Genomic DNA, 24945 nt, shown 5'->3' with positions numbered 1-24945 from the left:
ACATTTAGTAGAATAATTAGTAAGAAGCAGCCATTGCTTTTTTTATCCATTGCAGATCCTTTCTGGAGCAATATATCTTTCCAGGCCTTACTGGGAATTGGAAAAAAATAACCTTCATTAGATTTTATTTTATCAAGACAATATGCTTATCGTAATACATAATGTTTTTAAAGTTTGTTTCTTAACCACTGTAAGCATGTTCAAATGTCACCAGGAATGGCTAACACTTTTCATCCTGCAGGCCACATTGAGCATTGGCAAGCCTTCCGAGGGCTGTATGCCAGCAGTGGGAATGGCAAATGCACATGTACTCAATTGCACGTAACACACCCATCAAACATCCAGCACACAGACCACAGTTCTCCTCCTAGTCCAGCACTGCAACAGGGAGTAAAACCTGCAACTTACCTTGCAAAGTTGCCTCTTCTTCTGGGTTGGGCATAAGGGGGCACTAATATTACAAGCATCTCAGTGGGCATACCATATAGAGCGATGTTCTTCAACCTTGTGTCCCTAGATGTTGTTGGACTAAACTCCCATCATCCTCAGCCATATTGGCCAATTGTCAAGGATGGGGAATTGTCATCCAGCAACATCTAGTGAAGAACACTGATGCAGAGAGTGGTTTTCTATTTGCCTTTGGTCTGTATAATTCCAAAGGAAACTTGCAGCTTGGCTCTGACCTGTTCCTGTTATTTATATTGCACTCATCATGTGGGCTTGGATTCTCAGTACAGTCACTGCTCAGGAAGCCATACATGAATCATATTAGGTTATAGCCCACCTTAGACTGCATCTTATACCCACTTACCCGAAACACAATAGGTCTTACTTTTTTGTAAGAGAGAAATGGGATTCCTCTGTTACTCACTTGACTCTAAGGTACATAGTTATCCTAAATGCATAGTTTGCAACCACATCAGAGGATTTAAAAATATAATGCTAGGCATGAGGGTGGGTAGGGGTGATATTCATCAGAGCATGTTGAAGAACATCCTCAACCTGCAATCCCAGTGAAAATCCCCCACGTTGCAATTAGCCAAAGGAGGGGGGGGGATCCCATTGAGCCGGTTTTTGTCAGGATTGTGGCTGGAGTGGGAAGGGTTAAACCACCCTCAAAATGTACCAGGGCCCCAATGAAAATCAGGCCCACCATGCCTAGGATTAAATAAAATCTCCTGATGTAGTTGCTAAAGTTGCTATTGGTGTAGTTAAGAGGTAGCTGTTGATGTAGTCAAAATAATGTCTAGTCTGACCCTTAAAGTGTCTGACTGTGCTATTCAAGTCTTCAACTGTGTCCAGTGTGGCTTAAACACAGAGTGGGAGCATCAGTGCATCAGTAACTTGTGCATCCACTTTTCGGCCACATGATCCAATGTTCATGGGTTGCAGCCTTAATCAACTTGATACCAAATAATACATTTTCATCTGCTCCTAAGTAAAATATGGTGCTACTTTTTTTCTTTTTTAAAAGCTGTGCTATACGTCATTTAAGATCACTGGTGCAATAAAATAGTCTAGTAATGTACATTTTTATGTCTTTAAAACACAGTAAGTTCCACATACTTAATTTTTAAAACTGTTAATGTTCCGTTATTAAGCCCTTAAGGATATTATTAAATTAAATTACAATAATATTTCAGAACACTTTTTATAACCAGTTCTGGGAGGTGGTCCAGCCAAAGGTAAGCACTGCTAAGCCTCAGTGATTTGTGGGACAGCTTTAAGCACATACATAAAACTTCCAGAGAAATCAAATGGTTTTTTTCTCTTGAAAAATAGAGTTCAACTTCGAATTGATGTGTCCCTAGCTACTACTTGTGAAATTCTTATATATTTTTGTAGCAGTGAAGCAGACAAACAAAACAAAAATGTCACTTATTCCTGAGTCAAATGTACTCAGCAATGTACACAGAGTTCCTGTATGCTTTGGATCTCTCATTCACTTCAGACATAGACGTTGAGCAAGGATGGGGAACCTGTGGCCTTCCAGATGTGGCTGGATTCCAGCTCCCATCAGCCCAGGCCAGCATGGCCAATGGTCAGGGATGATGGGTGTTAAGAGTGCAGCAAAATCTGGAGGGCCACGAGTGCCCCATCTCTGAAGTAGAGGAAAGCATAAAAGATGAGATGGAATGCAGAGGAATAAATATTGTCCATCCCTGAGCAGGAATTGAGATCAATAGAACCTGATGCTCTTAGTGTAGCCATCATGAGGTGGCAGCAGAAGTATGAAAGCTCATTGGTCATCACTGCCAGCAGCACCCAGCACATCAAGTAACACCTCACCTGCCACCAGTACTCTCCTCTCTTCATGGAAGTGAATGGTGGAGGGGCTCAGGCACTTGTATTCATATCAGACTATCAAAACCTGGACTGAAACTTACAGCACAATCCTGTAATCACCCTTTGCCAACCTGGTGCCATCTAGATGTTTGGGCTACAACACTAATCAGCCCCAGACAGCATGGCCATGGTAGCTTGGGATGATGGGAGCTGTAGTCCAAAACATGTGGAGGACACCAGGCTGGCAAAGGCCACTATACATGTTTACTGAGAAGTAAGTTCCTCTGCATGCAGCTGGGCTTCCTCCCTAGTAAGTTGTTGACTGTAACTCCAAAGTAGATGTGTCAAGTAACCCTGAATCTATTTGAGTGAGAACAAATATACATTTGGGTTTGGGTCATGCAGTTCCTTCTTTCCCAACACAACGAGGTACAGTCAAATGTCAGGCCTGTAGGAGGGTGCTTACACATGAACATCTCCCCTACCCTATGTGGTGCATGCTGTAAATTAGGAGTCACCAATTTTTTAGGGCACTAGGCACACTGAAATTTTGAGAAAGTACCATGAGTGCCACTCACAAAATGGTTGTCATAGGTGCGTGGCATAACACAAAATGTCTGCCACATCAAAAAGAGCATAAGAAGAGGCAGGGCCATAAATGGGAAAAAGACACTAGCACTAACCAGCATCACATTCACTTACAGAAAAAAGCACTTTGCACCTTTCCTCTATGAGGAGCAGATGGGGAAGGGTGTCCTATCCTGGGATTCAAGGAAGTGTAAGTATTTAATCGGGTGTGTTCAATGTAGGAGAGGCTGAGCCAGTGCCACCACGAACTGAGCAGGAAGAGCACACAGTCTCTCTTGCATTTTGGATTTTTGAGGGGACATTTAATGAGATCTTTCATGGTGCCATAGAGGGTACTGATAGGCGTATGGGCACCTGCAGGCACTGCATTGGCAACCCCTGCTTTAAATCAAGCTGCAAGGAAGCTGCCTCAGCATAGCAAGCTGCTGACCTGGAGTGACCTGTCACACTTACAACCATGCTGCCATCAAGATATCTTGCATAGCTATAATTCTCAGAGTGATATAATAATCAATCCCTCTTCCCAGGGAACTCTGAGAATTGTAGCTCTGTGAAGGGAAAAGGGTCTCGTGACAACTCTTAGTCCCTTCACAAACTACAGTTCCCAGAATTCTTGGGGAGGGGGAATTCATGACTGTTTAAAGCGGTATGATACTGCTTTAAAGATATAGTGCAGATGGAGCCTGTGCTTGGGTCTGGGTCATCAAAGAACTTGTCCTATAACAGGACAGCCACAGGGTGTCAAGAGGTTTGTCTCAAAGGTAGATTCAAAATAAAGATGACCATCTCAAATCTAGTAAAGAGCATAGTTTGAAAAAATAATTGCATTCATTTAGAACAACTTCCTGACATATAATTTACAACAACTTAGCAAAATTTGATCTTTGCCTGCAATGTTCGATACATTTTTAAAAATTAGATGGTGAATTTTAATCCTGGTGCAGCATATGTATTCTGCCTGCACAGTTCAAACATTAACGGGGCGGGCTCTGTCAGCAGCTGTAAAAAATATGTTTAATGGAGCGTTTAGCAAAGTGATGATTTTGTCCTAATTGAATCTAGGAATTGTTGCTGTCATGTTAAATCAAAGCTCTGAGAATATGCAGGTCTTAATTCCTAGTGGCTGGGCCCACATGGGTGACAACAACTAGACCTGTGATGTGTTGTTCCAGTTACATTTCTTGCTTTCATCTCTACTACATGATAGGGAAGAAGCTTGAGCTTTTTACTAGATATCAAAAGATTTCCTTAGCTCAATTTCCCAGAGACAGAATTAGAAAGCTAATTTTAAAATTGTATAGAGAAGTGGCAATCTTAAAGCCATGGTATTTTGGGGTTCTTTTTCACCTATATGAGTTGGGGAAGGACGGTAGTTGATTTTTACATTCATTTTAAATTGCCTGATTGTGTTGTGTTTTTACTAGGAAATGTTGAAAGTTTCATTTGTGCCCCTGTGTGTGTGTACATACCTGTGTCTGTGGGCATGCACATGGAAACAATGAGTGCTTGCAAATGGTCAGTGGATGCAGAAGGAGTGGCTGGCAGGGTTGCCCTACCTTCCGCCCCCCCTCCGACCACTTCAAAATTGCTGATACTTTTGGCAGACTGTAATACAGGCTGTCTGATTTTTAATTGTATTTTTATTGTTATTTTTATGTCTTATATTGTATTTTATTATATTACAGTTTGCATTCCCTAGAATTCAGATTGTAATACAATACAATAAATAAAAGCAATAAAAATACAGTTAAAAAGCAACATGAATTTTTAATGTGGATGTGCCACAGATCACCTGAATGAAGCTCATGGACTACTGGTGGTCCATGGACCACGGTTTGGGAACCCCTACCCTAGTCCTAGTGAATTGTTACGCTTGAACAGGGAATTCTAATCGCAAAGAGAGGGCATGAAGACACATGCATTAGCCATGCCCCAAATATCCCCATGTACGTTGGTTCTAGGGATGGGCGAATATGTCAGTTTTGGTTTCGTTCAGTTTCTCATTTTTATTATATTTATTTAAGGCATTTACATACCACTTAATCATTAGCATTTCTGTTAGCATTTTCTAATCTTAAATCTGGCTCTCCACATTTCCACATCAGTTCATGATATGTATTTAAAGTCCTCATGGAAATTAACCAGCATCTTAGTGCAAATTTCTCCAAATATATGCATTTTTCCAGGCAATTGTGCCTAATATATATGTATTTGCAACACAATTTTAACTAATATTTTAGTATGCTATTTTCACTGATATATGCATTTATATGCACACTTTACATTAGTATATGTATTTTTGTACATATTACTTGGCTGGAGAATTGCACTGAAAAAACTGAAGACCTGTAGTTTGGTTTGCATCTTGTTTTGGAAAGTGTGAATTAGCTAAGTTCACATTTAAATGCAAACTGAACTGCATTTCACCTCCATCCCTATCTGACTCTTCCACCCAACCTTTGCATGTGAAGCAGGAAGCTCTGAAGCGGGACTGTTGGGACATCCAGGTGGACATGCTTACAATCTTCCCCATGGCTTTGGAACCCTGATCACGCTGGATTTTCAGTTACAGAGAGGACTAAATATTCATTCAGTTCTTCCCGCTCAACAGCCCCACTCCTTTCTTCCCAAGTTTGCAGGGCTCCTGTCTGGGCAATCTTTTGCTGATGATGGCCACCAGATTATCTCTTCATGCCTTGCTCCCACATCTTCACCATCTATATCCATATGAAGCAAGGCAGCCCGCTGTACATGCCCCATGAGATTTAGAACTCTGCATGACCAAAGCTCCAGCCTGCTACCTGCCTGCTTCCTGCCAGGCTTCTATTTGCCTGCCTTTCTGCTTTATGGCTGTTGGCCCCAAGATACCTGCCTGTCCCTTTAGCCTGAGCACCTGACAATGAATCACTTTTTTGCTCTCAATTTTGATACGCCATGGCTAGAAACCAACTGATTTCTTCAGCATACATTCCAAATCTACAGATAGCATCAGAACAAAAACTAAACAAAAAACAAGCCTGAATGGAAAATTCAGTATTAGGCCATCTTTATACATTTCGTAAAATGCATGGTACTAATCTCTAGGGCCATGAATTATGAAAGGCACTGAAAAAACCTTAAAAATGAGTAATATGTGTATTTTCCAAAAGGCCTAAATTTAAAGCTGGAATAAATGTTCCCAGCAGTCCACATACTAGCTGAGGGTGTGGTTCAGTGCCATAGGCATCTTTGATCCTGTCTCCAACACCCCATGTTCGTATGCAGGCAGGATGAGTGATACATACTAAAGTGGCTGCTTCTGTTCACTAAAACAGAATGCAAATGCTGTAACAGCAGAGCTCCGGCTATGAATGTTGACTTTTTAAAAATGGCAACAGTGTGACCTCCCAAAATGGTTGACACATAAGTGACACAATCCTGACCCAGTGGGTTCAGTTACTTATTTGGTTTTCTTTTTTTAAAAAAAACAACAATCTAGTTGAGGGGTTCCAAACCTCCCCCCCCCATGGGCCACTTGAAAATTGCTGATGGTCTTGGTGGACCACTTAATGATTTTTCTTCCTGTTGCAGCAATTGCAATGTGCTGTGCTAGAAGCTGTATTATTTTAATTGTATTTTGATTGCTTCTTTTATTTCTTCTATTGTATTTTATTGTATTACAGTTTGCATTCCACAGAATTCAATATGAATACTTGATATGGTCATGCTGCAGACTGTCTGAATGATGCTTGCAGACCACAGTTTGGGAACCACTGATCTAGACAGATCCAAAGGTGGCAAATAATAATAATACCAAAAAAAGCAAAACATCACCCATCACAAGATAATAGGGAAAAGCAGTGTAAAATCCTTAAAAACAACAGCAACAACAAAATGAAACAGACCATAGACAAAATTTAAACCTTTAAAGTGCCGGTGCAAACAAGAAGTCTTGATGTGGCACCCAAAAGATAGTAATGTCAAAAACAACAAAGCGTCTCCAAGGGGGGGTGTTCCAAAGTCAGCAGGATACCACCACAAAAAAGCTCTTCACCTTCATGCAAGCACAATGCACTTCCACAAGCTATAGCTCAGTGGTAGAGCATCTGCTTTGCATGCAGAAGGCTTCAGACTCAATCCCTGGCATCTCCAGCTGGGGTTGGGAAAGACTCCCTGTGCGAAACCCTGGAGAGCCGCTGCCAGTCCGTGTAGACAATACGGAGCTAGATGGACCAATGGTCTAACTCATAATAAGGCAGCTTCCTCTGTTCCAAGCCTAGGGTAGCTTTTGCAGGAAAGCAATCATGTCACTCCCATATATGATACTTTGCAGCCATTTGTCTCACGCTTTTCATAATCTTCAGCATACTCGCCTTTCATTCAAACATGTGGCGACATTATGGAACATTCCTGAAGAATCAGCTCTGTTCTGCTCTACATTCCTTTGTTTTTGTTTTTTTAACCTTAACGCCTGGCTCTCCATCACCACTCATATCCTCAGAAATGGCCTCCACTGCTTGTAAACCCCCACAGAAGAAGCCAACCACTGCCAAGGTCAGTTACCACCACACTAATTGAGATGAGATGGGCAAGTATCTAGTAACACAGGGGCTTTTTTGGTTGTGGCATCCAGACCACACCTGGCCTCTTCACTGCATGCTTTAGGGAGGTAGTGAAGACAATTTTATAGAGATGGGATTTTTTTCCAGGATTTTGATTTGTTAGGTGTCTGCTGCTGTTATAATCTGTGTGTTGTTTTAATTGGTGCTGATGTAATGTTGACTTTTTTCCAAGCCAATTTCTTTTGTTATTTTGATTCTATGTAAGCTACCTTGGATACACTTGTTAAAAACAAAAAAGCAGGATATATACAGGCATCTGTGTTTGCCCATAAGTCCAGTTTCCATCCCATTTCCACATTAATTGCACATTTTAATCCACATGAAAATTCAAACTTAAATACATATTTTACACAATATTTTCTCTCAAATTTGCTTTTCTAAATGTATTTTGATACATTTTTTTTGAGCCAAGAACTGTGTCATAACATTTGGGGAAGTGCAAAATCCAATGTATAACTATATATTCATTGTACAGAGTATGGATTTTTCATATTCTGCCATGTTAACTTGAAAATAACCCCCATGCCATTCTGCTATTTCCCATAAGCTCATTTCAAAACAAAATCTTACAAAACATATAGTCCTGAACTCAGAAGCGCTTGCTGAACAATCCTCTAAGTTTTCATGGTGATACAAAAAACACTCAGAGAGAATCCAGAGTTAAGAAAATTAACATTGGAGTATATGATAAAACAGGCATGCTCAGTAAGAACCAACTGTCAATGTTCTAAAAGCCAGCCTAACAGCTGTTTGGCTTGGCTAATCAAGGAGCCACATGCCAGACATTTATTCCACTTTAAACAGTCATGGCTTCCCACAAAGAATCCTGGGAAGTGTAGTTTGTGAAGGATGTTGAGATTTGTTAGGAGACTCCTCTTCCCCTAACAGAGTTCCAGAAGCCACAATGGTTTAACAGTCAGCCCCTCCTCCCAGAGAATTCTGGGGATTGTAGCTCTGTGAGGGGAATAAGGCATCTTCTAATAACTTTAAAAATAAAACACACATTGACTACTAAATGGTCCCTAGCTCTTATTTGATTTTATATCTCAGGATATCCTTCTAGAATTGAAATGGGGCATGGAGGAAACATGCTGCAAGAGCTTTGAAGAGATTTTTGTTCAGCAGGAGAAGACAATGCCAACGTACTCATTTCTCACATCAGTGGTTGTGAGGCTAAGCCTCGACACAAGGGATGGGCAAATCTGCCTATTACACTTATCTCCAGTTCTTGTTTTTCCAGTCTTAACTTCAATTCTCCACAATTCTTCATTTCTCCACAAGTTTGCAATTTCTTCTTTAAAGTCCTTATGAAAATTCATAGGTACTTTTGTGATTTCTCTTTAATATGCACTTTTTAATGCAATTTCCCCTAATATTATGCACTTTGTTATTTTCTGTAATATATGCATTTATATGCTCACTTTAATCTAGCATATGCATTTTTGCATCTGTTACTTGGCTCTTGAACTGAACTGCATAATTTGGAGCAGTGCAAATTTCAAAGGATGGCTGTGTTTCAATTCCCATACTGTTTCTGAAAGTGAGTATTTGGTCAGTTCGCATTTAAACGGGAACTGAATCAAATTTCTCCTCCGTTCCTGCTTGATACTGAAAAAAACAGGAGGGTTTGGGGTCTGTTTCCTCTCCCCTCCAAGCAACTCTGAACCACAGGTCAATGCTGCCAGATCCCCTGGCCATTCCCAAGAGAAAAGGTGAACAGGGAGAACATGTGCTGCTGGGCACTACTGTCTAATGATACACAGAGAACCTACAAGCAGCTGTGGTTGCCCCATCTGTCTTTTCTGAGGGAAAGGCAGGGGGAGTGTGCCCTGCTGGGCCCACTTCCTGGAAGTGCATGCAGCATCTACGGGCAGCAGTGTCCACTGCTTCCCCCCATTTGGCTTCAGGGAGAAGCGAAGGGGAAGCATGCACGGCTGTGTGCTGCTTCCCAAAGGTTCATGGAGCACCTTGGGCATCAGAATGCCAGATTTCCACCCACTTAAGTTTTTCTGAGGGTTTCTGAGGTGGGAGGGTGGATGGGGGTACAAGCAGTTTTTCGTGACTCTACCTGAAGGCACAAGTGGTGCCTTCAAGCAACCACCACAACTACTCCATCTGCCCTACCTGCTCTTATTTGGGACAGTGATAATGGTGGTAGGGATCACTGTGAAACTGCATGGATGATCCTCTCCACTTCTGCTGTTTCAAAGTTTGGAGGAAAGGTGGCCACTCGTCACACTCACTAGTAGGCACTGTGGCAAGGGTATTTGTGGAAATTTCTTCAGGACACCATATATGGTGTTTTGCTCCCCTCCCCTCCTCAATTTATCTTCACAACAGCTTTTTGAGGTAGAGTTTGTAGAGACAGAGTGCCTGACCCAAGGTCACCTTCATTACTAGATGGGGTTTGAACCTGGGATTCCCTGGTCGTAATCTAACAAGCCAACCACTACACCATAAGTGAGTCAGTTTTCTTATTTTCCTGTTAAGTATGCTTCACAGAGAAACATGTCTTTGACGAGAAAAAGAAACAAACACCACCACAATGGGAACTTTACTGTCGCTCACTATGGCAAGAGCTTTGTCTCCCCTGATGGTAAAATGTATCAAATGATAACTTATCAGTCCATAAGAACATAAGAAGATCCTGCTGAATCAGGCCAATGACCCATCGAGTCCAGCATCCTGTTCTCACAGTAGCCAACCAGATGCCCATGGGAAGCCCGGAAACAGGACCTGAGTGCAAGAGCATGCTCCCCTCCTGCTGTTTCCAGCAACTGGTATTCAAAAGCATACTGCCTTCAACCATGGGGCAGTCATTCTGGCTTCTTGCTGCTTCTGCCTGCAGATCTGATTTCCTCCCATTTTCTCACTTATTTTGGTTCATTCTAGCACATGGCAGCCATTCATACAGGATAAATACATACATTTAATATCTGTTTTGTCTCAGACCATGCATTAAGTCCTGGCATGCTGTTTGCCCTTTATAAATGTTCAAATATCATAATAGCAGTAATCAAAAGGTTGCCACCTGTCCCAGGCATTTTAAAAGATAGCTATTTGTATCTCCATATGGCAATTTGTATGTAGCAATTTGCCGCCAATGGCCTGATGTTCAGGTTTGGCTAAATGAGAACTGATGAGATGTGGCAGCAAAGGCAGAAACCAGACTAATGAACATGACACACATCTGTCAAGCAACAACTAACCTTGCAAGGTGACAGGGCCAGCCCCAGACAGTTTGCTGCCTGAGGAGAAGGACAAGATGGTACCCCCTCCTAGGGATGGAAGGAACTGTCAATTTTGGTTCTTGGAGAACTGCATTCCAAAATTAGGATAAGGGCAAATTTCAGAAGATGGCTGTGTTGTGGTTCTCATGTTATTTCAGAAAGTGAATTGGACAGATTTTGCCTTCCAATGAGAAGAAAAATGGAAATGGACTGCCTTCAAGTCGATCCCGACGTATGGCTATCCTGTGAATAGGGTCTTCATGGTAAGCGGTATTCAGAGGGGGTTTACCATTGCCTCCCTCTGAGGCTAGTCCTCCCCAGCTGGCAAGGGCCTGCTCAGCTTGCCACAGCTGCACAAGCCAGCCCCTTCCTTGTCCGCAACTGCCAGCTGGGGGGCAACTGGGCTCCTTGGGACTATGCAGCTTGCCCACGGCTGCACAGGTGGCAGGGCACGTAACCCCTGAGCCACTTACTGTGGGGATGATCTTTAGCTGGTCCTTGACACCCAGGAGACACAAGCGGGGATTTGAACTCACAGACTCTGGACTCCCAGTCAGGCTCTTCTCCCCACTGTGCTATACCAGCTCTGAATCTAATTTGTTCTCCATCCCTACCTCCTCCCCATTCCATATTCAGAAACTGACTATATGGGCAATTGAGTCTTACTTCAACTCTGGTAATGGGATAGCGACATACAATATACAAGGTACAGAGTGTTCTATTGATAATTTCTCAAACATATGCGTTAATTAACATTCCAATTATGTTCATGTTCTATAAAGTTAAAGAATTTGCTCCCACAAAAAGCAGTGATGGTCACGAACTTGGTTGCCTTTAAAAGATGACTAGATAAATATATGTAGATTTCAGAAACCAGAAATGTTACAAGGAGGCTCACATCCTAATAACACTTGGACATAGATCCCATTGAAATCAGTGTGACCATTAGGACTGGGGAACCCCAAACATTAGTGACTTTATATAGTTACCTTAAAAAATCACATCCATATGAAACATGAGAAGACATGATTCACTAGAAAAGACAATAACACTGGGAAAAACAGAAGGGAGTAGAAAAAGAGGAAGGCCGAAACAAGAGATGGATTGATTCCATAAAGGAAGCCACAGATCTGAACTTACAAGATCTAAATAGGGTGGTTCATGACAGATGCTCTTGGAGGTCACTGATTCATAGCATCACCATAAGTCGTAATCGACTCAAAGGCACATAACTACAACAATGAAACAAATCATAATTCTGAATAAAACTAACTGCATACATGGCTTCTGATTGTGAAGCTGTGACACTGAACTTTATTAGTTTGAATTAAACACATGTATTTTGCTTATTTGTTTAAAGTAAAAAGTGCTGGGCCTGTTTGAAACTGTAGCACAGTAAACTGACAGTTAATTTACTTGTGTGTCTGTTAGGAGAAATGCTAATTTGCTGACTTGCATTATCATTGTTTGTTTAAAGCTGCGTTTGCAGAAATAAGGTCTCAGGCTTTTGTTGCGATGTCCAGCTGTACTGTAGAAAAGTATCAAACTTTGTTGCAGATACAAGGTTAAACTGAGCAAAATAAGTGTGAAAAACAAGTCCAAATATGGATCGTAGGAAGAGAGGGGATGTTACCAGAAGGAGATGGGCAGGGATAAAGTGATGTAATTATGATCATGATGATGGATGCATAATTAGTAAAACAAAGTTGATAAAAGACTTGGCTGTGCCTAGCTGAGTCAGAACTAGTTTGCTACTTCTCCACGTGCACGTGTTAACAATAAAGATACTCCTCCTCCATCTTTGTTTCGTCGTTTCTGAGACTCTATTGGGTGAGTATCTGGGAGCAGACCCCAGCCACTAGGACCCCTAAAAGGGGCTAGGGCGTTTTGTTTATAACAATTTGGCGACATTCCGCCGGGACTCATCTTGCTGGCATTCCTCTTTGCCTCAGGCGTGGTCTCTACAGGAGGTTGGGGAAAGTGCGCACCAGGCTATTTTCAGCCTGCCCAAGCCTGTGAGAGCGGATCGAGGAGACGAGGCATCGCCATAATGACTCCCTTTTAAAATCGAAACAAGGTTGGAGTGGAGCAGGGGATTGAACGTTCCAACGTTACTGGTTGGCAGTGGTAAGGAGCCCAGTGGGCTTAAATGTGAAGAGAGTGGTGTGTGAAAGTGTGTGTGTATGAGACAGGGCGTATCCGCAGCGGTTTACCCTGAAGTGAGTGTGGACCTCCAGTAGTGCGTTTCCCACACCTCGCGAGAGGTTGGGCCACGAACAGAGGGAAGCGGGTGTTGTAAGTCATCTGTCTGTTGTTTCGTCTCAGACATCTCCCCTGGTAGACAGAGAGGCTACCCGAGTGTCACACGTCGTCTGCAGAGGGCAGAGGGGACTGGGCACGGGAGAGATGGGGAAAGGTGCTTCGAAGCAGGATGGGACAGAGGGGACTAGACACAGGAAAGTCAAGAAAGGGTCTGGAAAGAGTCAGAAGAAAAAGGGCGATTGGAAAATGACCCCCCCTTGAATGTGTTTTGCAAAACTTTCTTAGATTTAGGATGAGTGTTATGTCTTCTGGAGGGCTGGTCCCGAATGAAGAACAATTGTTAATGTTTTGTGATGAAGAGTGGGTGGTGGGGCTGTGAGGATATCCAATCTTGCTAAGGCTAGGCAGTTGGAAGCCACCCTTTATAAAATGCTGCCAGATGAGGCAACCTCGTAGTGGTATGCACGCGGTTGGAGAACCGTCTGCCTAGACCCACCATCAGAATGTGCGCTGGCCATGGCGCTGGCTCAATGTAAAATTAATGAGGGGAAGAAATTGAAAATTAAGCCCCCAGTTCTTCAGGCGGAAGAAGAGGAATGTTTAGTTTCACCTACAGCCCCACCCGTGATTCCATTACCGCCACCTCAGGCTCCGGTGATTCCTTTACCAGCACCACCAGCACTACCACAGGCGGTCCAATTGCCACAAGCACAAGTAGTGCTACCAGCCCAAGTTCAGGCTGCGTCATCAGCCCAACTACAGGTGGTTCAACAACCACCAGCTCAGACTCCGCCAGCTCAGACCCAGCCCCCAACATACCAACAGTCGACTGTCCCGCAAAGTCAGTCTACTAGTTTTGGAACTCCGTCTGGAACTGCAGTAGGGTTCCAGGATTTAAGTCAATCTTTAGGGCGGATAAGACAAGAATATGATATTTTGGACCGTTATACCCATTCTGTACTACAAAGTCAGGATTTAGGAGCCTTGCCTCAAACAATACAACCACGCCTTCATATAATTGAGGAAGTTAGGAAGGAGAATGAGGGAATGACCCTACGAAGTGGCACCCAGACTTCCACTCCAAAAGATACAGATAGAGGCAACTCTGGATCGGAAGATATTTTGGCTGGCGGTACCTTTATGGGGCCAATGAGACAAATGCTTGATGGCCATGGACAGATTGCTTATGTGCATGTGCCTTTTACTACATCTGATTTGTTTAATTGGAAAAATCAGATGCCAGGTTTGAGAGAAAACCAAGATAAGCACTGCCAGTTGTGGGAGACTATTTTTGCCAGCCACCACCCCACTTGGGCAGACATACAGACATTAATGAACACCCTCCTCAGTCCGAAGGAGAAGTCACTGGTACTTTCCCAAGCTAATGCTCTCGCATAAGAAGAGCAGAGACAAGGTGGCAGCGTGCCCGGTTTGGCCCCAGCACGTGTTTTACCAACAGTAGAACCTCTTAGGTGGATTCAAACCCCAGGAGTAGCGGCCCCTGAAATTACCACGTATAAAAGGCTGATTTTATATGGACTTAAGCATGCCATCCCCAAGCCAATGAATGTGGCAAAATTATATGAAATTCATCAGGAGAAAGAGGAAACTCCCTCTTCCTTCCTTAACCGCCTTACCACAGCTATGCGGAGATTTACTACCCTTAATCCTGAGGCGGCTGAAAATCAACGGCTTTTAATTTTTTTGTTTATTGGCCAAAGTTCTCCAGACATCCGAAAGAAACTGCAGAAGGTGGAAGGAGTTATGGGGATGGGACTTGGGCAGATAATAGACATTGCGTTCAAGGTCTATGTAAATAGGGATGAGGCAAGTAAGAAGGAAGAAGAAAAGTTGATGAAAAAGCAATATAGTATGATTGAAAACCAATGCGATATGATTGCGGCAGTGGTTGGCGTAAATCAAAAAGGCAGAGAAAGAAAGTCAAGAAGGAGACTGAAAAAGGATCAGTGTGCCAGGTGCCTGAAGAAAGGCCATTGGGCAAAGGACTGTAGAAGTGAGAGGGTTCTTAGGACCCGTCAAGATGGATGTTGGGATGAAAGAGAGGTCCCTGTTTCTTGGGACAACTATAGGGAACCCAGGACAGTCTTAAGTTCTGATCCAAATCCACCTCATGCCCGGATTGCGGTTGCTAGATGGCAGGAGGAGGAATCAGAATGAAGGTGGACGGGATATGAGGGTGGCGATACAGGAGTGGCCTTTTCTATAATCCCACGAGCAATGTCCCGTCTACCCTTGACCCTCAGCAAAGAAACTAAAGATGTAAAGGGAATAGAAGGACAGCGCCGTCGAGTCCCTTTGTCCCAACCCATACAGGTACACCTTCCAGGCATAGAAGATAAACAACAGTATTTTACACATCAGTTTTTGGTTTCGGATGGCTGCCCCATTGCAATATTTGGAAGGGACCTTCTAGCAGAACTTCAGGCCCAGATCACTTTTAGAGGAAACACCTTGGAAGTGGTAATACCAAAGCAACAAGAATGTGCTTTTCAAATGATCTTAAGGGGGGAGCCAGAGGCCAAAGAGAAACAACAGTGGGAGGCCCCAGAAGGAATCCACCCTGATGTTTGGGCCAGGAAGAATAATCCTGCTCGTGCGGTTAACGCTGAACCAGTGAAGGTCAGGTGGAAGCCTGGGGTAGGCCCGACTCCAGTACGCCAATTCCCTTTGAAGTCAGAAGTACGTTTAAGCCTAAAGGAATTAGTGATGGACTTCATGCAATACGAATGGTTACATTAAACTAGAAGGACGAAGGTTGTCAACTAACAGGCGAATGGCGATCTGTGGTTTACCAGCACCAACGAATGTCAGAGAACTACAATCATTTTTGGGTTTGGCTGGCTTTTGCCGACAATGGATACCAAATTACAGTAGTTATGCCACTCCCTTGTATGAGCTACTGAAGAAGGAAACAAATTGGAAATGGACTAAAGAATGTTACCAAGCTTTTGAAAACATCAAACGAGCTTTGCAGAAAACACCAGCCTTAGCCTTACCAGATGGGCTTAAACCATACAGACTTTATGTTTCAGAAAACAAGGGAAATGCGAGTGGAGTCTTGACACAGCAGTGGGGCCCTGACCATCTACCTGTGGGCTACTACTCGTCTCAACTGGATCCTGTAGCAAGAGGATGGCCAGCATGCCTACGTATTGTGGCAGCCATAGGAATCCTTTTGAAGAAAGTTGAAAAGATCATGATGGGGGCCCCTGTGGAAGTACTGGGACCGCATGATTTGAGAAGAATCTTGGGAGAGAAAGCAGCTAAGGTTCTCAGTCCAAGTAGGCTTACCCAGGATGAACAGCAGCTGCTAGGACGATAAGGCTTACGCCTGAGAGCTTGTAACACTCTGAATCCAGCAACACTACTGCCTCAACCAGGAGAATTGGTGCATGATTGCATCCAGACACTGGAAAGCTCATTGAAACCCCGAGTAGATTTGACGGATCAGCCAATAACTGGGCGACACTTATATATAGATGGAAGCTCGAAGGTGATAGATGGACAACAGTATGCAGGCTACGCCGTGTGTGAGGACCTGAAGGCCATAAAGAGTGTCAAGTTATCAGCCACCTATTCAGCACAAATGGCAGAATTGGCTGCAGCCATAGATGCTTTAAAGGAATTGGACCAGCAGGAAGGGAATATATATACTGATTCCAAGTATGTATTCCAAATGGCACATGCCTTTGCTATGTTATGGAAGGAAAGAGGTTTCATCAAAAGTGATGGGCACAGAATTGAGCATCAACAGATGATAAAGGAATTTTTGGAATGTGTTCAACTACCAAAGAAAGTAGCTATTATCCATGTGAAGGCCCATGGGAAAGAAACAGATCCAGCTAGGTGAAAAGGAAATCACCAAGCGGATGAGGCAGCAAAGGAAGCAGCGTTGAGTGGACTACCATTGGAGAAGAATTTAATGAACATTATGATTCCATGGAAGGAGTTGACTCCTCAAATACTCTAAGAAAGAGGAAGATGTTGCAGTACAACATGGGGCTCAGAAGTTACCTAATGGTTGCTGGCAGTTACCTACAGGATTGATCTTCGTCCCAGGAGCGATGCTTCGAGCTCTTGTATTAGAGACTCATAAACAGACTCATCTTGGAGGCAACGCTTTAGGGGATCTTCTAATCAGATAAGTGGTTGCACCTGAATTATATGAAGAAATAAAGCGAGCAGTATATGGATGTACTATCTGTGCAGCAACTAATCCTGCTCCAAAGCCACCGCTAGCAATGGGAGGAAGACCATGGGCCTACTATCCTTTCCAGCGATTACAAATAGATTTTGTAGAATTGCCAAGATGTGCAGGGTACAAGTACTTGCTAGTTATAATAGATCAGTTGACAGGATGGATAGAGGCCTTTCCCACGCGAACGGCGACAGTAATTACAGTAGCAAAGATACTGTTGAAGGAAATATTTCCGAGATATTCCATGCCAAAGACATTTGAGTCAGACCAAGGCCCGCACTTTGTGAGTAAGATAATTTGTGCTGTAAGTGCGGCCTTGGGGTTCAAGTGGAACCTTCATATTCCATGGAGACCACAATCATCCGGTCAAATTGAACGTGCTAACCGAACGGTTAAAACTTTGTTGACCAAACTGTGCCAAGAGACTAAGTTGAATTGGGTGACAGCACTGCCATTGGTTTTGACCATCATGAGAAATACTTCAAGGGGAAAAATAGAACTGACTCTTTTTGAGTCACTGTTTGGCAGACCTCCCATTGAGCCTGGGCCCCAGACAGAGATTAATGGGGAATTGGGGAACAGACAGTTATTGGAGTATGTTACTGCCTTGCAGGGTGTTTTGTCCTCTATTCACAGGCACAATCATGAGTTTCAGAGGTTACCCCTGGATGTGGCGATCCATCAATATCAACCCAGTGATTGGGTACGAGTCCGGAAGTGGAAGCAAGAGCTCTTGCAGCCCACATGGGGACCGCCTGAGCAGATTATCCTGATTACCGAATCGGCAGTAAAGCTCGTAGGTCACAAGCGATGGGTCCACGTTAGCCAGATAAAGAGAGCAGAGCCTGTCATTACTGAGGAACCAGAGAAGGGAGTAGCCAAGGACTCCCCACCTGGAGAGGTGCAGGATCAGACACCTGAAGCCAAGTGGCTATCGGGAACCGTATCGGGTTTCAGCCTGAATCTTAAACTCAAGACAGAATAACTAGATTTCATGTCAAAATGGGTCGAACCCACACAAGTACCAACTTCTTTGGCTTTAAGCCTATGCTTGGTACTATCTTGTGTCTTGCTTCTTTATATGTGGTACATGTCTATTTCTTAGCTTCTTTTTCCGCGCAAGAAACGGGAATATGCAGTCGTCAAAGGCGCTCATTCCAGGAGAAAAGGAAAAATGTGTTTGTCGAACTTGCCCAGGAAGTAGCTAAAGGATTTAACCTTAGCAATTGTTGGGTCTGTGGCAATCCAAGAGGGTTTCCCCAGTGGCCATGGATGGCAATAACTCTCAACCCCAAGTGGTTATTAAGTAACCTTAGTGAGGTACACAATGGAACGGGAGTTTGGAAAACGAGTCACTGGTGGTATTTAAATTGGATTCCTACCGGCCAGTATTGTATTTCACAGAACTCTACCAAGGCAACGCATTGGCTCAGAAATAGTAAGTGTAATTGGACTCTCCAATATGCTACTCGATATTATCCAGGACCTGGAGAGACCACCACTCCTTGTGCCCTGTGGAGTAATGGAACACATGTGGCATTAAAGAATGGTACTTGGGCACCATGTATTCGGATGAAAAAGGATGGGACAAACGATTTATATTCATGTCGTACCCATTGGAATAATTTAACTCAAGAGGGACAGTTATGTGCCTGGTTCAAAAGTAGAATCAGTCCCTCAATAGAAAAGAATGGGTTTGGCACCATTTAAATGGGACAGTAGTGAGTGGATTCCAAAACTATTGGGCAGTCACTAACCATACAAAACCAGGGTGTGTCTGCAAATGGAAAAATGAAACAGGGTTATGGAGATGTATGGTAACCCAGGCTAGTTTAAGCCCTCTTGGAAATGAATCATACTACATCCCATATCAAATTAATAAATCTATGTTTAACAAAGAAGCACTTCCGGCATTAAAAGGCCATTATCGGATTTGTGGATCTATAGCCTACTCAATTTTACCAATTAATTGGACAGGCATATGTTATATTGGGATTATACAACCCCAATATGCAATAAAAGGTGGAGGTTTGAATCCCTTAATCCCAGTGTTTGATGAAGAACAGTTTGAAAGAAAGAAAAAGGCACTTGATCTTTCTCTGACAAAGGGCCAAGGGAATGATTGGGAAGATACTTGGCCTCCAGAACGTATCATTGCAACTTATGATCCTGCCTCATGGGCACATGATGGCACAGTGGGATACCGTGGCCCAATATATATTTTGAATCGCCTCATTAGACTTCAGGCGGTATTGGAGATAATAACCAATCAAACAGCTAAAGCCCTAACATTGCTTGCTGATCAATCAACACAAATGAGAGAGGCTATACTCCAAAACAGACTGGCCTTGGATTATTTATTAGCCAAAGAAGGAGGGGTCTGCGGACTCCTAAATCTGACAGAATGTTGTTTGAAAATTGATAACAATGGCAAAGTAGTAAAAGAAATTGCTACAAAAATTAAAGTACTTGCCCATGCCCCAGTGCATTTCCCCTGGAAAGGAATAAATCTTGGAAATTGGGGTACTTGGTTCAACTGGTTTGGAGGAATGAAGACAATGATTGTATTGGTTGTTCTGATTTTATTGGGATGTATGCTTTTGCCTTGCTTATTACCTGTAATCATGAATGGTATTCGTAGCATAGCAGATAATGCAGCTAAGAATAGTATGCAAATGTATGGCAAAATTATGTATCAACATATTATTCAAAATGAAGAAGCTATATGATATAAATATCAAAAAGCTTCTAAGGGGGGAATTGTGACACTGAACTTTATTAGTTTGAATTAAACAAATGTATTTTGCTTATTTGTTGTTTAAAGTAAAAAGTGCTGGGCCTGTTTGAAACTGTAGCACAGTAAACTGACAGTTAATTTACTTGTGTGTGTGTTAGGAGAAATGCTAATTTGCTGACTTGCATTATCATTGTTTGTTTAAAGCTGCGTTTGCAGAAATAAGGTCTCAGTCTTTTGTTGCGATGTCCAGCTGTACTGTAGAAAAGTATCAAACTTTGTTGTAGATACAAGGTTAAACTGAGCAAAATAAGTGTGAAAAACAAGTCCAAATATGGATCGTAGGAAGAGAGGGGATGTTACCAGAAGGAGATGGGCAGGGATAAAGTGATGTAATTATGATCATGATGATGGATGCATAATTAGTAAAACAAAGTTGATAAAAGACTTGGCTGTGCCTAGCTGAGTCAGAACTAGCTTGCTACTTCTCCACGTGCACGTGTTAACAATAAAGATACTCCTCCTCCATCTTTGTTTCATCGTTTCTGAGACTCTATTGGGTGAGTATCTGGGAGCAGACCCCAGCCACTAGGACCCCTAAAAGGGGCTAGGGCGTTTTGTTTATAACAAAGCCAGCATGAATTTTTTCCCAATAAATTATAGTGGCATCTCCAAGATATAAAAAAAAATCTCTTTTTAACTGGCAATGTTGAATCAGAACATAATATTCTATAATAGCTACAAGAGAATTATCCCTCCTCTTCCATTTCTGCTGCACACACTCACACACAAAGATGGACCACAAAAATGAAAATCAAACACAGCTTTTGGCTGCATTTGCACCTCACATTAAACAATGGTTTAATGCAACATGCAAAAGCAGGAATGAGTTACAGAGACCCTCAACCTGGCACACTCCTCTTCTCCTCTTTCCCTTCAACATAACCTAGAGTAGTAGTGCATAAGTTAGTCAACTGCAGTTTGTCATATTGTCTGGTGTAACATACTGTGGTTTACTAGAGTTGCTAGGTCAGAATCATCCCAAATCCTGAGATTTCAGGGACAGGCCCCAGTGATGTCATAGGGTGGGCCCCAGTAATGTCATCAAGTATCAACCACAGTTGCTTGGAGCATACCACTCAAACAAAAACAATTTCTCTAATTGGAAATTAAGATAGAAGTCTTAATTAAATGAGGATGTTCCCAGGTCCAGTCGAAGTGACGGGATCATTCCTTCTCACCTGCTTAGGGAGCCTGGGTAGGGAACATACAGTCTAGCCTACTTGCTTCTGGCAAGAAGGGTTTAAGTGCCCTCAGGCCAGGCCAGGCCAGGCCCCAAAAGGCCACAGTAGGAAGAAAGGAGCCTAGTGTTGTGGAGATGTTAGATGGAAGCACTCAGGAGAAAAAATGAATGTCCCTGAACGATGCAATTCTAAACACACTTGCTAAGGGACTAAGCCCCATAGAACTCAATAGGACTTACTTCTGAGTAGATATAGTTGGATTGTGCTGTTGGTAAAGCTTGACATGTGCTGATACAAAACAAGCCTCCCCTCTGAATAATGAAGTTTTGTAGGAGATACAGTAAATTGTTTTCTTTAGGGGTTTGGGGTGTTAATGGTTACTTTTTTGTTTTTAAATAATTGTTTTATTATGTTCATAATGTTGAAAAGTTGTTTTTGGTTATTATATTTATGTCACTGTTTTATTATTTTTTGTTATTAGGAAATTGTTTTTGCAATTGTTTTTGACATGTATTTTTGTTCACCTTGTTGTAAGCCGCCTTGAGCACAATTTTATGTGGAAAGGCGGCATACAAATAAAATGATGATGATGATGATGATGATGACTAGGGATCCTCTGCAAATATATCCATATCAAGGCAGGGTTGGCAACCCCCTGCCTGGAATGCCCTGCCTGCATTTTAATGTGACTACTCCAAACATCTTTATAGACTTGACCCTTCACTGCAGAAAGAGGTTTGAGAAATGAGTACGTTAAGAAGATTCTCAACCCTTTCCTGCCTACTCTGTGGGCTACTGTACTCACTTTGACAGCCAACCTAATTCCAGTGAATAATAATTGACAGAGACAAAACACATATGGTGTGGTCTACTTCCACAGGCAGTAACTTGGGAACAACAGCAAATGAAGCCATACTTCTTTGACACAGATCTGCAGACTGATGTGGACAGTCATGGCTTCCCCCAAAGAATCCTGGGAAGTGCAGTTTCTTCAGGGTGCTGAAAGTTGTTAGGAGACCCCTATTCTCCTCACAGAGTTAGAGTTCCCTGGGAAGAGGGATCATTTGTTAAACCACTCTAGAAACCATAGCTCTGTGAAGGGAATAGGGATCCCCTAATAACTCTCAGCACCTTTTAACAAATGACAGTTCCCAGGATTCTTGAGGGGAAGCCATAACTGTTTAAAGTGGTATAATACTGCTTTAATTGTATAGTGCTGATGGGGCCTTATTCTGCAGGATTTCTATCCCTCTCTTATGAAGGGGGGCATACACTGTCTCTGTCTCCAAATCAATCCCACTCAGGCAGCTGTCAGTTTGAAAGGGCCCAGAGAGTGGGAAGTGTACTAATTTGGAGAAGCCTCCTTATCAAAACACAGCACGAAGCTCTGCAGATCCCAGAGGGTTTTAAATCAGCCCAGAGTACGCAGTCTGATGATAATGTCACTTCAAATATAGAAACGGCTTGTGTCTACGTGAATGCTCCTGCTATCACTTCCTTGAAATGTGATTCTAGAAGTCTATCTCCGACATTGTTACCTGGCTGCTTTCCAGGGTTTGGTATGCGAGATAACAATATTCTTGCTCCTGAGAAGGTGAGATGCAATAGCCTTATGAACTATGGATTATGACAACACACTAATAAAGCAGCAGATACGACTCCCGACTGAATGGCACAGTGCAAGATAAACAGCTGCTTTCTCATCTGTGTGCAAATTTAAAACTCCCTTCGCTTTGGTATCCTGGGGGAGTAGACAACTCAAAACCTTTTACACTCCTGTCTTATTCAGGTGTTATAATGGTTACACGCGAGAGGGGACTGAGCCATGCTAAGCTGTCTGCGTGCACATTGCTAACGTCTGCAGGGAGTAAGCCTTTGCATGCACAGCTCTGGAAGAACACAACTGGAAAAACCCTGGATCCTGATATTATGGGTCCAGCTCCAGTTAATTTCCCTAATAACAGAGAAAGCCAAAACCTGGATAGATATGTGGCAGAGGGTTTTCTTGTCAGTATGTCTTCTAGAAACCCAGTGGTGGCTGGTGGCTCCATGTCAGTGGGGTAGTGGAATCTGCTCCAGGTTTTAGTCTGAACTTTCAAGGAGCTGTCCAAGGTACTGAAGCTGGAAGAACCCTGGATCTCAGTATTATGGGTCCAGCTTCAGTTAATTTCCCCAAGGGCTGAGAAACCCAAAATCTGGATAGACATTTGACAGAGGGTATAAAGCAATTGGATAGCTCCTTTAAAGTTCAGACTAAAGTTCAGCCACCAGCCACCACTGCAGTAACCTGATTTTATGTCAAGGAAATAATGGCATTGCAGCTGTCCATGTTGGTACCTTTCTCTCTACCTGCTTACTGGTCTCCTATCCCTTACTTCATCCATGGTCCCATGCCACTAAAACTAGGATCACAGCCTGCTTGTTTGGTTGTGTCCTTTGTGCTTTCCTCTTTGTGGCTGTTTGGAGACACATGCTGTTGTGGTGATTAGGCACAAGGAGAGTTTGTGGAGTGCAGGCCTGGGAGGGCACCTATGTCTGATCTGGCTATTTTGTGCTGGAGGCCAGCCCTACCGTTAGGAAGAATGTGGCAGATGTCTCAGGTGGTGGATGTTGAGGGGTGGGGAACGGTGGCAAGGTGCTGAAGGCTAGGACTGTGAGTGCCAAGTGGACTTCTCTGCTCTCAGGTGCAGTGGAGAACAATGAACCTTATTTAACGTATTGAAATAAGATTCAACTGTCAGTTCAGTCATAAGTACATAAGAAGAGCCTTCTCTTTGACACAGATCTGCAGACTGATGTGGACAGTCTAGTTCATCATCCTGTTCACAGAGTAGCCAACCAGTTACCCATGGGAAGCCCACAAGCAGGACCTGAGTGCAAGAGCACACTTCCTTCCTGCAGTTTCCAGCAACTGGTATTCAGAAGCATACTGTCTCCACCTAAGTCAGCTTTTGTATATGAAATAGAAGGGGATGTCATCTTGACCTTGGCCTGTCACTGGTGGGGATGTTGTCTCTGTGTGTTTGGTGAGGTGCTGGTGGTGGTTTATTCCTGGCGCTTGTGGGCAGGCTGTTTGTTTTCACTGAGGTTAACCCGAAGCATTATCACTCATTTACTCACTTGTTTTGTATTTGACTTTTTCATCATCAGGCCCTCAAAGCCATTTCCAACATTTCAAAACACAATTTTGACTTCTTTCCTCCTCAGTGTCTAAAACCTCTACCTCCCTTGCCATTCTGTAATTAAAGGAAACTTAACACCATTATCCTATCAGCTCCAGAGTATACTTCCAAAAATGTAGTTACATGTTCACAAATAGTTGGTACTCTTCAGTACCACTCATTGGTAGCTGCCTGAAGGCCGGCATCCCACAGCACAGCAGAATTATTTTATTTCCCCCTGGAATCAAGCAGGGAGCAATCGGGTGCTGATCTGATTCAGGCTTATTCCATTGGTGGCTCCAGAATGACAGTAGCCCAGATGATTCACTCTCTAATCTCAGGAAAACAGGAAGCTGTCTTACAGCAAGCCAGAGCACTGCACTGTCTTGCCTGATACTGTCCGCACCAGGAGTCACCCATCTTTTTCGGTTTATGGGCACATCTGCAAATCAAAGAAACTGTTGTGGGCACCACACACACTCAACCAAGCAGACATTGAAACCTATTTTGTTGGCTGCAAGAGAATGTTGATTGATTGATTGATTGATTATGTTTAGTACAGTCATAGGTAGTGGGATATTTCAATTTCAATTTATTGTTCACAGTCAGTTACAACAGAA

The 24945-nt window shown here is 43.0% G+C and overlaps 1 protein-coding gene across 4 annotated transcripts in view; it reads right to left on the bottom strand.

Moving 5' to 3' along the window:
• CALCR (calcitonin receptor) overlaps positions 1-24945 on the bottom strand; it is a 252662-nt gene that overhangs the window by 126699 nt on the left and 101018 nt on the right. For all 4 annotated transcript variants that reach the window (XM_061587208.1, XM_061587206.1, XM_061587209.1 and 1 more), the window contains one exon: positions 3-90. In XM_061587208.1, coding sequence (XP_061443192.1) covers positions 3-90 — 88 coding nt within the window. The remainder of the gene's footprint in view (positions 1-2; positions 91-24945) is intronic.

The sequence above is a fragment of the Rhineura floridana genome, chromosome 10 (assembly GCF_030035675.1).
Source record: "Rhineura floridana isolate rRhiFlo1 chromosome 10, rRhiFlo1.hap2, whole genome shotgun sequence".
Classification (NCBI taxonomy): domain Eukaryota; kingdom Metazoa; phylum Chordata; class Lepidosauria; order Squamata; family Rhineuridae; genus Rhineura; species Rhineura floridana.
This window is presented reverse-complemented; position numbering and strand designations above follow the sequence as displayed.